This window comes from Chiroxiphia lanceolata, chromosome 17, assembly GCF_009829145.1.
Source record: "Chiroxiphia lanceolata isolate bChiLan1 chromosome 17, bChiLan1.pri, whole genome shotgun sequence".
NCBI lineage: Eukaryota > Metazoa > Chordata > Aves > Passeriformes > Pipridae > Chiroxiphia > Chiroxiphia lanceolata.
Window position 1 is genome coordinate 3,305,181 of NC_045653.1, and position 15,404 is coordinate 3,320,584.

The 15,404-nt window shown below is 42.1% G+C and overlaps 1 protein-coding gene across 13 annotated transcripts in view; it reads left to right on the forward strand.

The window, feature by feature from the left end:
- The window catches only part of PTPRT (protein tyrosine phosphatase receptor type T), a 448,309-nt gene that overhangs the window by 178,877 nt on the left and 254,028 nt on the right, over window positions 1–15,404 (forward strand). For all 13 annotated transcript variants that reach the window (XM_032704671.1, XM_032704672.1, XM_032704675.1 and 10 more), the window contains exons 5-6: window positions 3,036–3,151; window positions 5,919–6,093. In XM_032704671.1, coding sequence (XP_032560562.1) covers window positions 3,036–3,151; window positions 5,919–6,093 — 291 coding nt within the window. The remainder of the gene's footprint in view (window positions 1–3,035; window positions 3,152–5,918; window positions 6,094–15,404) is intronic.

Here is a 15,404-nt window from a genome sequence, read left to right on the forward strand (position 1 = left end):
GAAGGAGTGATTTACTCCACTGGGTCAGCACTAAAATGTCTTCTATCCCCTCCAAGACCCCTAAAGACACTCAGACTTGCGTAATTACCCAACTAAGCCAGCTGTGCTAAAGTCTCTCAGTCTCCAGCTAGAGCCAGGACTTCTGTGGAATTCTCTCTTCCTGTCTTGTTATGAACACATGAAACTGGTGGTTTTATTATTTTTTAATCACATTGCTGTAGAAAACAACCTAAAAAAAGGTTCTCATAATGACCTCTGTGGTTGACTTAAGAAAAGAACCACCAGATTGTTTCAGTGTTTCCTGTCCCAAAGGGCTCTCAACAAATGTTAAACCCACTTAGCACTCCCTGTAAAGATATTAAAATAAATCTTATTCAGAGAGTGGACTTGCACAGAAGTAGAAACTAATGCAGGTTCATTAAGTTGTTCATAAATGTTGGTGCTGTGTTTCTTCTATTGCAGCTGCAACAACAAGTTTAAATTTATTTAGTTATTTGTTACATTCAAAGAAGTCTTGAGCCCCTGTCTTTGAATCTGAACTTGTTTGGTTTCTTTATGCACCTACAGTGTGGCTTGAGGACTTTGCCTATATTATGTATATAATCTACAGTTTATTGTAAAGATGTTTTATTTACAGCCCCTCTCACTGGCTCATGGTTTCAGAAAACCAGTGACAGCTGCTCACAAAAAAAAAACATGTTGATGGAGTGAAATCAACTGGTTTTCCTGCAATCAGAATGTCAAAGAACAGCTGCCATTCAATGTGACAAACATGGTTCTGCTCAAGTTTAACAGGACATTTCTGATAACTGCAGGGTGGTTAATTGCTGTTTAAGTAAATTATATTTGTGTTTACCATGTGCTCGTTGCTCAGGCTTTTGGGTGCATTTACTTCATTAAGAAATACTTACAGTCTGTATTAACCAGATGTTGCTGATAACTGGCAACATCCAGACAAATCCCCAAATGGTGTGTGTGCCTTCACAGCCTGCTGGGTGATGGCTGGTCCCTTCACTGGGAAAGAGGCCACTGAACAAACCGTGGGGCAAAGCCTCAGCAAGAAAATGAGGGGATTTTAAAAAGTTAGACAGGATGCTGTGTTACACTTCATTAAGTAAACTGATTTTGAACAATCCATTTCTCCAAGTATATTCAGGTCCTTCTTCAAAAATAAGGGCATTTTTTTTTGCAAAAATTTATTCAAACAGGGTTGTTTTGTTTGTTTGTTTTAATCCATTTGCAACCTGCAGCACACAGAGGTCATTACAAGCTGCAAGTTCTCTGCAGTCCCTGTAAATGCTTCTCCTGTTGTATTCCCAGTGTTGCTTTAGTTGTTCAGCAGTGACAGTCACCAGGGTAAATGTCACCCAGTCCCTTGTACAGGCTTTGCCCTCAGGCTCATTTTACAGTTGTTATAAATCCAAACACAGGGACCACGAAGCTTCCGATGACCCTGGAGGTTACTGAAATCATTGCTCTTATTTCTTCATCTCTGCTTTACCTTCCCAGGTGACAGTACAGCCCCCAAACCAAGGTATCAGCAAAAACAGGGAAATGCCCCTAATGACACAGTAATGGGGAAAAATAAATATATGGCTGCTGTTACCTCCCCCCCCCCCCCCTTTCTCCTGTGAAGGGATGCACTGGAATATCCATTTTCATGATACTAAAAGCTCGTTGACCCTGTGCATGAGCCCCTGCCATCACAGGACAGCCCCATGCTCCAGAAGCTGGGCAGACCTCAGGACCAGAATTTTGGGATTGGTGTGACTGCACCCATGTATTTGGAGCTGCCCACTGCAGACTGTGGGCAGAAATTCCTAAAATTAGCCTGAGAATACCCTGTAGAACGTTCTGACTGTCACCCAGGGGTAGTTTCCCTGTAAAACTTGATGCATATTCCTGATGCTGAGAAAGCAGGATGGTAGAGAGTCACTGTCCTTCAGGAGCTGTCAGCAAACCGAGTGTGTGGTGAAGGGGACACAGAGGTAGATAAAAATATTTGACATGATGTATAGACACATGTTCTCTCTGTCTGTAGTACACACATTTGTATGTCAAGCCTCATGCACAGCCACAGATGGCCACATTTTTTTCAAGCTCTTTGATTCCAGCAGGAGACAGGTTGGAATATCCTGTGAAATTATTGATTTCATCAGTGTCTAATCATACTACAAAATGTAGAGATGAAGTTGAAAAACTCTGACCTTTATAGGCTTGCAAGGCTATTCAGTGTGTCCTACTAAAAGTTTTCCAGTGGTGCACAAACCTTCTGAAGCCTGGCAAGAGCTATGGTCGCTTAAAGGTGTCAGAGTCACTGCTGTAATCTTGTTTATGATTTTGTAATTTCAATTACAGTCTGGTATTTAGTCAAAAAGATAATCTTCTGATCTAGGTCCTTTGTGAACAAATTGCATGTCTGCATTTTAATATCTCTGGTTTAATTTTGAACTAATGCTGAATTTAGTAACAGCAGAACACTGATATCAGTGATCTTCAGCTAAACCAGTGACACAATGCTGTCAGTTATATGAATATTTCATTTCATATCTGATTTGATATTAATGATACATTATTCTAAAGGTCTAGGACGTATTTGATAGTCAATAAAATAAAAAGGATGAAAGACCCCTGTGAAAATGTGGTTTGGGTCAGTCACACTTGACAAGCACAGAAGCATTTGATTTTTCTTTGACCTTTTTAGAAACACAGCTTTCTGAAGAAAAGAAATGACTCAATCACTCTTTATAGCAAGCAATAAGAAATTGTACCAATGACCATGAACTTGTGATTTGATCCAAATCTGTGTTTTTTAGATGTGCCAGGGCTCTCTTAAGATCCCTCAGGCCATCCTCCCTCAGATCCATCACCCACCTCTCTCTGCAGGGAGTAGTTAAACACTGAAGGACAGATTGATTTTGCAAAGACACGTTGTCAAGGACAGCCCTGATGCCTTGCTGAGTGTTTCCCTCTGGGGTGGTGTAACACAGTCACTGCCTTGCTCTACCCTTGCAATACTTTGCCTCTTTTGTCAGGAAAAGCCCCTCATTTCCTGCGGCTCCAGAACGTGGAGGTGAACGTGGGACAGAACGCGACGTTCCAGTGCATTGCTGGGGGGAAATGGTCCCAGCACGACAAGCTCTGGCTCCAGGTAAAGCAGTGACCTCTTTTGGAGTGTTTTTTTCCTCTTTGGTTTGGTTTGGTTTCCTTGATTTTGCAAGTAAAATGAATAGGTAGAGGAAGACTGGGTGGTGGGGCAACGTCTTTCCATTGAGACCCTTTGAGAACTGCCTTAAATACTTTCTGGGTGAGAGTTTAAGGTGACAAAGTGCAGAGTCATGATACTGAAAATGGAAAAAATGGCCAGGACAGCAAAATTCTGGTTTCAAATAAATGCCCACGTACCTGTAAACACTCAGTCATAAAGCAGAGGAGACAGAACAAGTTGAACAGCTCTTCTCTTCTTGTTATGCAATCAGCTTTCCTCTCACCCTGCAGAAGGGTTCTTAGCCTGGACTCAGTGACAATATGGTAAGAGGAAAACCTGCCTTGAGGTCTGGGGTGACTTACCTGGATAGTGAAGACAGGCAATCCGAGTTTGTACCCACTGTGTTTCTTGCTCCCAGTTTCCCTTGGCTTTGTTAACAGCAGATTATTTTAGTCACCCGCTAAAAGACCAAAACATTCCCCCTCTGGGTGTCTTATTTTCAACCTACTGGTTGGACTTGAAAGTCTGGGTCCTGCTCTTCATGTGGGTGCAGTAACACCCTTGAGAATCCATTTCCAGAGTTAGAGATGGAACAGACACCAACCTGAACATACATCAACAAAAGGATGTTTCTCCTGCCCTTGGAAGTGCTCTGATATGGGGACTCCCAGCATTACCATTCCAGAAGTTTTTAAAATAGTTGAATTCTTAAATGCTTCATGTACCAAACAAGTCAAGAGGATTCTCTGGCTGTATGTTGGGCCAACAGAAACTCTCAGAACACTTAAGCCAGTTAAGAGGTTTTATTCTCAGCTTGGGCAGATGTGCCTGAGGGTCTGATCACCTCATGTTTGTAACATCTGAGGCAGAGAGGAAGGGCCTTTGCTGTCAAATAGTTAACAGATTTTGTCAAACCTTATAATTGACTTCAGACATTTTAATAAATTCTAAAAATAGCATTTTCAAATTTAGTTTAAACAGAGGAATTGGTTTACCTAATCACAAAAATTAAAATCAGTACAGGGGAAAAGGCTTAAGTTGGTGGGAAATGTAGTTGGCATTATGAAAAAATGATATTATAGTCAGCAACTGTGCTCTCATCACAGCTGTTCTACTAAAAATCACATTTTTAGCTGAAATTTCTTTACCTGTTTTGTACTTCTAGCATTCATGCAGTCACATTTTTGGCTTATTATTCATCTTTTTTTTTTTTTTTTTTTTTTTTTTTTTTAGTTCTTTCAGTGAAACCTTTCCTCAGTTATGATTAGATGTGTGTAAAAACAGTTCTGACCTGGAACAGTATAAATCTTTCCCTTTGAGAAGCAGAGTTTTGGAAAGAAATCATTATTGTTGTTAATGGAAACCTGTTTTCCATTCTCGAAAACTGAAACATTTAATGAAAATAACCTTGGAAACATCCCCAAAACCTCATTACTGGAAACCAGCAAAACAGCAATGTGCTTTCCTTTGAAATTCCCAATAAACTAGGTGAATAAGCACGTTGACATATTTATGCTGTGGAGAAGTATTCCTAGCTAATTCTTCATCTGTCCCTTTTCCAGTTGGAAAAGTGTAGTCTGGCATTGGTAGAGAGGTTTATTGAGGAATATTGGACATATGAGGGTGTCTGCTCATCCAACCAATTTATTTAAATTGGTCCAGAATCAAAGTTTCACATCTAAAAATGCCACGTTTGTAGAATCTGTTTGTTTGTAGTGTTTTCCCAGGTGTACACAAAGCCTTCAGTTGTTGTGTTTTCATATCCAAGCTGGGCCTCTAATTACACTGTGTGGAATTGCACAGTCAGAGCTGTCACTCTCCAGCCTTTGGAGTCATTAATCACAGAGTCACAGAATATCCTGAGCTGGAAGACACCCACAGGGATCATCCAGTGCAGCTCCTGGCCCTGCACAGGCACCCCAACAATCCCCCCCTGTCCCTCAGAGCGTTGTCCAAACCCTCCTGGAGCTCTGGCAGCCTTGGTGCTGTGCCCACTGCCCTGGGGAGCCTGGTCAGTGCCCAACCACCCTCTGGGGGAAGAACCTTTTGCTGAGATCCAACCTGACCCTGCCCTGACACAGCTCCAGCCGTTCCCTGGCTCCTGTCACTGCTCACAGGGAGCAGAGATTGGAGCTGTCCTTGGGAGGAAGCTGCAGACCCTGATGAGGTCTGACCTCAGTCTCCTCCAGGATGAACAAACAAAATGACCATATGGTTTTCCCTCTAGACCCTTCACCATCTTCATATCCCTTGAACTCATCAAATGCCCAAAAATGTTTCAAAAATTACACAGAAGTGAAAACTTAAATATATCATAGAATCATAGAATGATCTGCATTGGAAAAGGTCTTAGAGATCATCCCAAATGGCAGGGACACCTTCCATTAGCCCAGATTGCTCCAAGCCCCTTCCAGCCTGGCCTTGGACACTCCCAGGGATGGGAGGCAGCCACAGCTTCTCTGGGCAACCTGTGCCAGGGCCTCCCCACCCTCACCTATGAGTGAGAACATTCAGGACCCTGTGCATTTCTCCAGGGTGTTGCTGTCAGCCTTCTCCTGAAAAACTCTGCCTGCATAAAATCCCTCCTGTCAGCGGGAACGCGAAGGTCTGCGCGACGTCAAGCACCGCAAGGACCGAACGACACAGGGATGCATAAATGCCTAATCTGCGTGTTTTCCTAACTTGGGTTATTTCTCTCTGCCCTTGGCAGCAGTGGAATGGAAGGGACACAGCCCTGATGGTCACTCGAGTGGTCAACCACCGGCGTTTCTCGGCCACCGTGAGCGTGGCCGACACCTCCCAGCGCAGCATCAGCAAGTACCGCTGTGTCATCCGCTCCGACGGCGGGTCCGGGGTGTCCAACTATGCAGAGCTAATTGTGAAAGGTAGGTGGCTTTCAAGCAGAGACTTCATGCAAGGGGAGTGTTTCCTCTATATAAAAATTGACATTCTGTTGGACCTTCTTGTTTCGTTCTCATTAAAAGAAGAAAAAAAAGGGTCAAAGGGACGTGGGTTTAAATCGGTAACTTAAAACGGGTATTTGAGTCTAAACTTCAGACACAGCCCCTCTTTGTAAGCTTTTGTAGTAATGTGTGGTGGCTGTGGAGACTTTTGTCAGTCAGCTTCATTTGCTTTACTTTACAATATTTTGTTAGGCATTAATAACCTTGTGATGGAGCATTGCATGTCAGGAGAGACTGCTTGGGACTGCTGGGAATAAATACTGGGATTGATTCTGCTGACGTCCTGAAATACGGAGTAGAGGCATCAGTAGTTCTTGAGGGATGCTTGGATTTTAGCCCTGTTAATTACTGTGATTCAGGAGCTGAACTTGTGCCTGACATGTGCAAAGTGTGTCTTAATCTCACCTTCTTGAGGCCTGTGCTAAAGTGCTGTTCACTGTTCTGCTTTTTTATTTATTTATTTTTAAAACTTACCCTGAGCTGCAGCACGGAGATGCTGCATCAGTGACTTTTAGTGGGGAAATCAGAAAGGGGCTGAGTGGTTCCTGAGGTACTTTGTGTTTGGAGTGGGGGTGATGTGAGGTAGGAGGAATTTGAATTGTGGGTCTCCTCACAGAGTATAATTTTATTGCTCTAAATGTTTCACTTTCCTTGGAAATGGAGGAAGCTGTAGAAATGAGATCAAGTTGTCCACTGTGCTGCTTTCTGCCAGCTGACTGTGTCCTTTGATGATCAGTGTGCTGATGCCTTTATAATGCCTTGGAGTGTGGTGTGGTGCAGATGTTCAGACTCCACAGATCATGAAGAAAATGCTCCTTTTGGATGCCAAGTGCTTTTAATTCCCACTTGGTGATCTCACATCTTGTTCAAATCTGGAGGAATTAATTCATTACAAAATGGGATGGAGTTGCCAGGAGTGGCAGAGCTAGGATGGGATCATAGCTAAAGAGAGGGAAGGCAGTTTTCCAGAGCAACCAGGTAGCAGAATATTCCAAGTTCACAGAATATTCTGAGTTGGAAGGGACCCACAAGGATCACGTGAATGGCCCATACAGGGATCAAACCCACAGCTGTGGTGTTGTGAGCACCAGGCTTTAACCAGCTGAGCTGAGCTCAGGGTCTGGAGGAGGTGTCTGCCACTTCCATGTTTGTTGTTAAAAGCAGGGAAAAAACAACAGAATAAGTCAAACCCATGAATGGTTGGATGTCCACCAGGACAGATGTTGGTAGATTCATTGCTGGATTGCTCAGGCACATCCAAGAAACCTCAGGAGAATGATATTATGGAAAGGTGCACTCCTGCTCCTCATTCCTGGTTAGGAGGCAGGGAAGGTGAAGTGGCTCACTGGAGGTCAGTGTGGTGCAGCCCTGTGACACTCTGGGTGCTTCCAGCCAGGCTGGCTCATTTTAATGGGAATAATAGGGAATTTGTAATGTGTGTGCACAGGCTGAATTGAAAGCAAATTGGAATTGTTTAATTCTGAAGGGGTGTTTATTGAATTGCAATAATGTACTTGAGCATACATTAAATTAGTCTGTAATTGAAGTTTTGCTCAATTAATAGTCTTGTTCCTAAACCTGCTAAATCCAAGCTAATGCTCTGCTTCCCTCCATCAGATGAACATAAAATCATAGAGGATTTCTTCAACAAAGGTTAAGATCTAAAAGTGTATCTATATATCTTTATAATGTAAAACCTTGCTTGCTTCCCTGTGCATAAGGTATTTTATTGGAGTATTGAAAATGAAAAGTAATTTACATTTCTCAATATTGAATGTTAACATTTGGTAGACACTGAAATAGAGATTTTGCTTTGAAATGCACGTCCTTCTGCACCCTAAATTGGGCAATAAATACCTGTTTCAGCAAAAGAAATGATGAATGAAATTAAACACACAGCACCTTGCTTGTCTGTGGGCATCTTCACTAATAACACTGGAAATCTTATACAAAAGAACATTAGTTTCAATTTATTGCAGTATATGTAGTGGCAGGAGTACATCTGTAGTACTGTGAAAATGCAGACAGCTCTTTACTCTGTGTGCTAATGCTTGTCTGTCTTCTGACTGTTGCATAAATGACAATACATTTATTCTTCTCTTGGCACTCTTGAATCATAATAGCCAGGCCAGAGAAACCTATAATTTCCATCTGTCCACTTTACCATCCTTTGGTGCTCCAGTGGAAATAGCTCTTCTCTGTTTCTCATCTCTCACTGTTGCATATATAGTAATTTAATACCATTTTGTACAGGGCAGTTAAAAAAAACACCCAAGCCCAGAGATTCTGTGTCTTGCTGCGCTGCTTTCACCTGAACAGGGTGTTTCTTGTCTGGAGTTGTCTTTTAAGTAAAAGCTGTGTGGCAGTTATTGTTTTCTGAGCTAAATGGAGGTTGTGCTTCTGTAAAGGTTGTTTAAAACACTGGAAATTGGCTCAAATCTTATCATTTAAGGTCTGTGTTAATGCCAGTGTCCTTCCAGGACACTTGTCACATTATGAAGGTTGTGGATAACATCCTGAACTCTGTGTGTGTGTGTGTGTGTGTGTGTGTGTGTGTGTGTAGGATTGTTTGCAGTTGGTTTTCCCCCTGATCCCTTTCAGATACTCTGGATGCTTAAATTAACTCCTAAATATATGATGGGAATGGGTGAAGAGCTGATAAATAGGGAATATTACAGTGTCTATAATGTATTTTTTCTGAGCTGACTTTTCTGAGACTTTCACTTTTCAGGAAGTCCCTCAAATTTATTTTGTTGCTACCTGATGCAAATACTTTTAAGGCTCCTGGTGTTTTCCAGGGATCTGATCTGCTACTCCAGGGGTGGGAGTGCTCAACAGAGCCCCTCTGCAGACCCCTAAGGGGGTGTTCTACTTCTCTTCAGTTTTGTCTTAGCTGATTTTCGAAGGGTTTGGTTGACAAGTAATCTTGTCTCTTGTCTGAGTGGCTTTCTGTCAGCCTTGTGATGTTTGGGACAGCTCATCTTTTATCAGGCTTTTCTCAGTCACACGAGGAGCCTTGAGTGACACCAGAGGGAGAGGTGGGTTCTTTGTCAGAGTTGTTTACTGTTCTTTCTCTGGGTCTTTTCTGGTGTGATGCTTGTCACTGTAATTGCACCATCTGTTTATTAACTCACCAGGTACCCGGTGAAAACTGCTCTGGTGATCTGAGTCTGTTCCTAAAACCAGACACTGGAATAAACAATAAAAACCCAAACCACAAAACAACGTAAAACAACATATACACAGGCACTAAATAAACCTAAACAAAACCCCACGTCAAGTTATTGGAGCTGAGATGCTCGAGTGTGAAAAATATGATAAATAATTATATGTTTAAATGAATCTTTAGGCTTCTCCAGTGTTAAATACGCCGTGAAAATTACAGATTTACAGTTCTAAGGCAGACTCATCAAGGAAAAGCTTTACAGGTATTTTGCCTTTCTCAGTATTTATTACTGGAGCTGAGTCCAGAATAGTTTCAGTTAATTATTAAACAACAGGAAGTCCTATTAGGGGAAAGAACTTTCTAGGCTTAGAAGTAATAAGAAATAAAAACATTTCTATTTTACAGCTGGGACTGATCTTGGGCTGGAGTTGGTCCTAGAAATGTCACATTGGGCTCTCCATTGGTTTCCTTGAATAAAAGAAGTGCAGTGTAGGTATGAAAGTATGTTCCACATGTGCTCTAGAGTGTGTTCTTAGAATGAGAAGATGATTGTCTTCAATGTAATTATTTGGGATGGTCACCAACTCTTAAGTTTTTCACTTCATATAAAGACATCACGAAGAGAGGTTGTGGATATGAAAAATATTCTTTAAAGTTCTCATTTGTTGGTTTGTTCATTTAAAAAAAATATATTTTCATGCCTGATGCACAGATAGTTCTGTGCCATGAGATATTCATGCCAAATGTACTAATTAAAACTGACATCACATCCTTGCCATCCTTGGGTAATATAACTCCTGTTTCTGTGGTGGTGCTCAAGTCCCCACATTTCACTGAGGAGATTGGAGGTGTTGATATGAAAAGCAGATGTTGCACTGCAGATATCCTCCATTGCCATCAGGGGGGCTGGAAAACTGAGTCCCCTCCCTCCCTGGAAACCATTGAGGAGCTAAGCTCAGCTGTGGAATATGTGCAGTTTGGATTTTACTGTTGCAAAGTTTTTTTCCAGGATGCATTAATACGTAGCTGGAAGGCATGAAAGTTCCTGTCTGAATTTATCAGGCTTGTGCCAATCTGGGTGCATTTGACTTCCTCTGCCTGAGTTCTGCACATTAATCAAGGTCCTAAAGTTCCCACTTTAGGGCAGGGTCAGTCCCTGGCTGCTGCTCCCCCAGTGTCAGCAGTGCTGTGACAGTGAGGGTTCCCTGGAGCTGCCTGTTCCCTCCTTCCCTGTTTTTTCCCAGTTTACAGGAGTTCCTTCAGTGTTCAGACCCTCCATGAGCAGCACTGGGAGAAGTTAAGCACAGATTTGATAAAACACGTAGTGATGTTGCTGCTCTGAGCTCTCCACCAGCACAGAACAGGAGGGGTGTGTGCACTCAAACTGCTTAGGAGGGTCATGCTGCCTCTGAAATTTCAGAGTGAGGGAGAATGGCTTTGTGATTGTAGGGTGTCTGAAAAAGCCACTTCCTCCTTCCTTTCTCTGCAGTCCCAGTGGTGCAGGGGATGTAACACTCCCTTCCTTGGGGCTGCTTGGTAATTACCTGAGCTCCTTGCTGCTCTGTTTAATTCTCTAGTTCAGTCCAGTCCAGTAGCAGGGGCTTTAACTCAGCTTTAATCATTGGGTGGGTGTGTGGTGAGGAAGGGGGAGGCAAAGAGATTACAAACACTCACTCTCACCAGGAGCTTTAACTCCCCTTTCTCTTCTTTCCATCTAGTTTAGTATCTTTGAGGCAAATGAGGGAGATTGAAGACAAAGCCATTGTGTCAGAGACATTGGCAGTGTGTGAAACCCAAGAGTTCTCTCAAAAGGAAATACTTCCCTCTCCTTCTGCTTAATTTCCAAAATAGGCTGGAAAATGAAACCATTTCTCCAAGAAGTGTACTTTATATAGGGGATCCAGTTCTCAGCATTGCATCCAGTGCCAGACTTCCAGCAGGTGCTTTCCTTGTTTCCCACGTTTATATTAGTCAACAGGGTGTAAATAAACATATCCAGGAAGAATACAGGGCTCCAGCTGGGATACGAGACAAGTTCATAAACTAATGGTGCATTCACAACCTATATTTTTCCCAGCTTTTTATATCTTTTGGCTCCTGTGTAAGATGAGCAGCGAGTACTGTTTTAAACTTTGCCTTATTTGTAACCTGGGAAATCATAATGTCTTTCCAGTCACATTGTTGAGCTGAGCTTTAGGAATTTCTTCAGTGATTGGTGGTGAATCGTTTGTGGGGTTTGTCTCTGTAGGGTTTTTTTTAATTGTTTTTCTTCCCAATGCAAAAGTAAACTGCAAGAGTTTTTGTTTTGTTCTGACCTGAATTTCATTTAAGACTGGCAGAGAGATTGGCATGAGATGAATTTGCTTGGACTTGTTTTTAATGAATAGATATCTAAGTATGCGGTTGCTGCTGATGCATAAAGATCTTGACTAAATACCTGATATACATGCAAGTCTTTTCAGTTTCTAGTTAGAATTATTATGAAGGTTTAAGGCAACTGCACAGAAATTAATTTAGGACTGTTGATGCTCAGAAAAGAACATCAAATTCTCAGAACACATCCCAGTGCCTTTGCTAACTGGAAGTGTTCTTGCAGTGGGTGACCACAGGATGTGTGACATTAGAAAGCAAACCTGGCAGCTTTTCATTATTTTTGTTCCTTTTTAATGTACAAATTTCCATGCAGGTTGCTTGCTGCTGATGCTCATGTGACATTACAATTCAAAATTACACTTTTTTTTTTTTTTTTTTTGCTTGTGCCTGAGCTCAAAGTCTTAGCAGGAAAAGATGAGTCACATTCATTGTTAACTCTCTTCTGTTCATCTTTCTCGTGCCTGCTTAATTGTAGGGAAGTTATTAATGGGCTCCTCCTGGAAAACAGAATCTAAAGCTGTTCTTAATTTATCCACCCTGTGCTTACAATGCTGTTAAATGCTTTTCATTCAAGAAAACTCTGGTGAAGTATCATCTGTCACCATTCTTGGATGTTGGTGAAGATCCTGGTGTGCTTTAGGCATAGTTGGATACTTGGGAGATAAAATTGAATATCAGCTGTTGCCTCAGCAGGAAAGAGATATAATGCCTTTCATATCAAAATACTAATTCTTTTGCAGCAGAAAAAAGCCCCACTGAAAAAGTAGTGTTTTACTTCATGTGAAAAGAAGGCTAAGATGCACCAGATTTCTTGGCATGAAAGGATGATCATTAGTATGAAAGTCTTTAAGAATAAACCAGCAAAGAAAGGGTGTGTTTGCCATACAGTGAGAGCTCTAGATCCCATCTGTGTAGGAAAAACAAATTAATTTCCAGAGAAAGGAGAAAACTGTTTCTGTAGGTGCAAATGTGATTATTGGAACTTTTAAAAATTTTGCAGCACCAAGACTAAAGAATCCCAGTTACTGACCTCTTCCAGAAATGCATTACTTATTGCAGCTTAACAGGCTTTCTGCAAAGGTCTTGTGTTTGTTGGAGGACACTGAACTAAGAGGTTGAAAATCACCTGTGGAAGGAACAATTTCTGCCCTGAGCGAGGTGCTGATGAATTCCCCAGCCATCTCTGCCTTGATTTGAGCTTTCTCTTTGCTGGCAGCAATGTGGTGAACCTGTTTTGTGTGTGATGTGTGAATTTACTTCTTATCGTTTAAAAAAAAAAAAAAAGGCAAAGCAAGACATAGAACAGTTAAAAACTATTTGTTGGTTCTGTTCTTTACCCTGATTTATTCTTCTTAGCCTTATTTTGCTTTGTACTCCTTGAACCACCTTGAGATCTAACCCTTTCTTAAACAATCTCTCGTGGACACTTAGAGATCAGAGACTTGCAGCTCTGTGTCATACACACCCTCCTGCCTCCTTTTAGAACATCACCACGTGCACTGCAAATGGTTTGATCTGTTAAACTCCACTGCTGGCTTTGCAGCTCGGCATTTACAAGCCGAAGCTCTAATCCTAAAGTAAAGAAGGTTGAAAGTTCGAGAGGTAAAAATGATGGAGCTCTTGACTGACGGAGTTCACAGCTAAGGGTTATTATGGCAGCTCCAGAATCTTCTGAGCTGCCGAGCTAGGAGGTGGCAAAAGCCTTTTAGTCCTGCTGAATGGGGAGCATTCAGCAAGTTCTTAGGAATTCAGGTGAATGGGGTTTTGAAAGTTTGCATAGCATTTAGCTCTGAATGGTGGAGCTGAACTGCTTTGCTTTCAGAGCCAGTGTAGCTGAACTCCAGGGAGAAGCTGATGTTGATTATGTTTGCATTTGTCCCGTCTGAATGAAGAGATTAAAGAGCCCGTTTCTGTGTTAAGGAAAGAATGATCACTCTGAAGTTAGTTCGCCATTCAATGCTGAGATTATTTGAGGCAAGAAAATAGCCAAAATTGCAGTTTTGAGCAGAGTCTTTGCAGCCCTCCTTTCCCATCTCTACCCGATGGAATAATGCTTCATTTTTCGAAGCCAGTAATTTCCCAGCATCCATTCCAGCTGTCAGGTGAGGGAATACTCTTCTCATACAGTCACCACCCTAAAACCCGTTGTGCTGCCTTTTAGCTCTGCTCTGATGTGTTAATCTTCTGCCATGGTAAATGCCACCATGTGCTCCCCACTTTCACTGGTACTGGGACACTGGTTCAGGTCACATCCTCCCTGTTACCAGTGCCCAGCTGGGACTTTTAAAGATGCTTTAGCTCTGAGACCTGAAACCTGCTGAGCAATAGTCAAACAGGGTGATGATTGTAGCAAGCCCTGCAATTATTGTAATTATTGGCATAGGAGTTATAGAAGAAAAACACAGAATATGATGTTTCCTAGCTCCCTGCAGTCCATCCTGCCTGCTGAACACCTTCAGGGTGAACAGGAATGGTTTTACACTAAAAGAGGAGAGATTTAGATGGGATATTGGGAAGAAATTCTTTACTCAGAGGGTGGGGAGGCCCTGGCACAGGTTGCCCAGAGAAGCTGTGGCTGCCCCATCCCTGGAAGTGTCCAAGGCCAGGTTGGATGGAGCTTGGAGCAACCTGGGCTGGTGGAAGGTGTCCCTGCCCGTGGCAGGAGGTGGAATGAGATGATCTTCAAGGTTCCCTTCCAACCCAACCCATTCTATGGGTTTCTGTCTATGATTGTGCTCTGATAGCCAGATATGCAAAACCCCCTCTCTAAAGAAGTTATTCCAGTTCTCTTTCTTCTTTTTTTTTTTTTTTTTAACCAGGTTTCTCTTCAGTGCATCTCTTGCCTCTCTCTTTCTTTCTCAGCAGGAAACTTTCCATCAGTGCTTGTTTGCATGTGAGGAAGATGCAAATAGCTGCAAGACTTGGGCTCTCTCTCCTTGGATCCTATAAATCAGACTTTGCATATGTTTTACTGTCCTGTTTATTACCCTGCAGCTAATACTGACTTACATGACAGACTACAACTCACAAACTGTTCCCTCAGCAGGGTACAGACACAAATTAAAATGGAAGAGGTTTGGGTTTCTTGCTTCTATAATTTTCACTTTGCTTTCCTTCCTATTACAGCAAATCCTTCTTTTGTTGCTGCTGCTGCTGCTTATGACTTTTTGACTGACCCTTGTGGACAGTGCTGCCTTCTGAACATATCAGACTGCCTTGTAATCAGCAGTGTGGTCTTATTCAGCCTTCTGACCCAGACTGCTCATCAAATAGTGATTCTCCAGTACTTTGCATGATTTTAAGGTTGAAACTCTAAATACAAACTTTTTTTGTGCTTATTCTTACATTGTTTTCTACCACCTCCCTTCTACTTAACCTTACCTGTGCTTCATACCTTTGGTGAGCCTTGCAGATTATTTACTTTTTGCCTTGTGTCAAGAATATGGTACTTCAGGGGTGACCAAGGATTTGGGAACATTGGTTTTGTTGCCTTTTTGTGAGGCTGTTCAGAGCACACAGCAACAGCTCAGCTTGTGGAAAGTTTTATGATTATTGTTGTTCTCAAACTCTCTTGAGGACTGACATCTTGTTGTAAACAAGCATTTCATATAAAATTATTTACATAACCATCAGGAGTCCTGCAGGGTAATGCTGTTTCATTAATTTCTCGTTCAGGATTTAAAAGGGGGGTGTT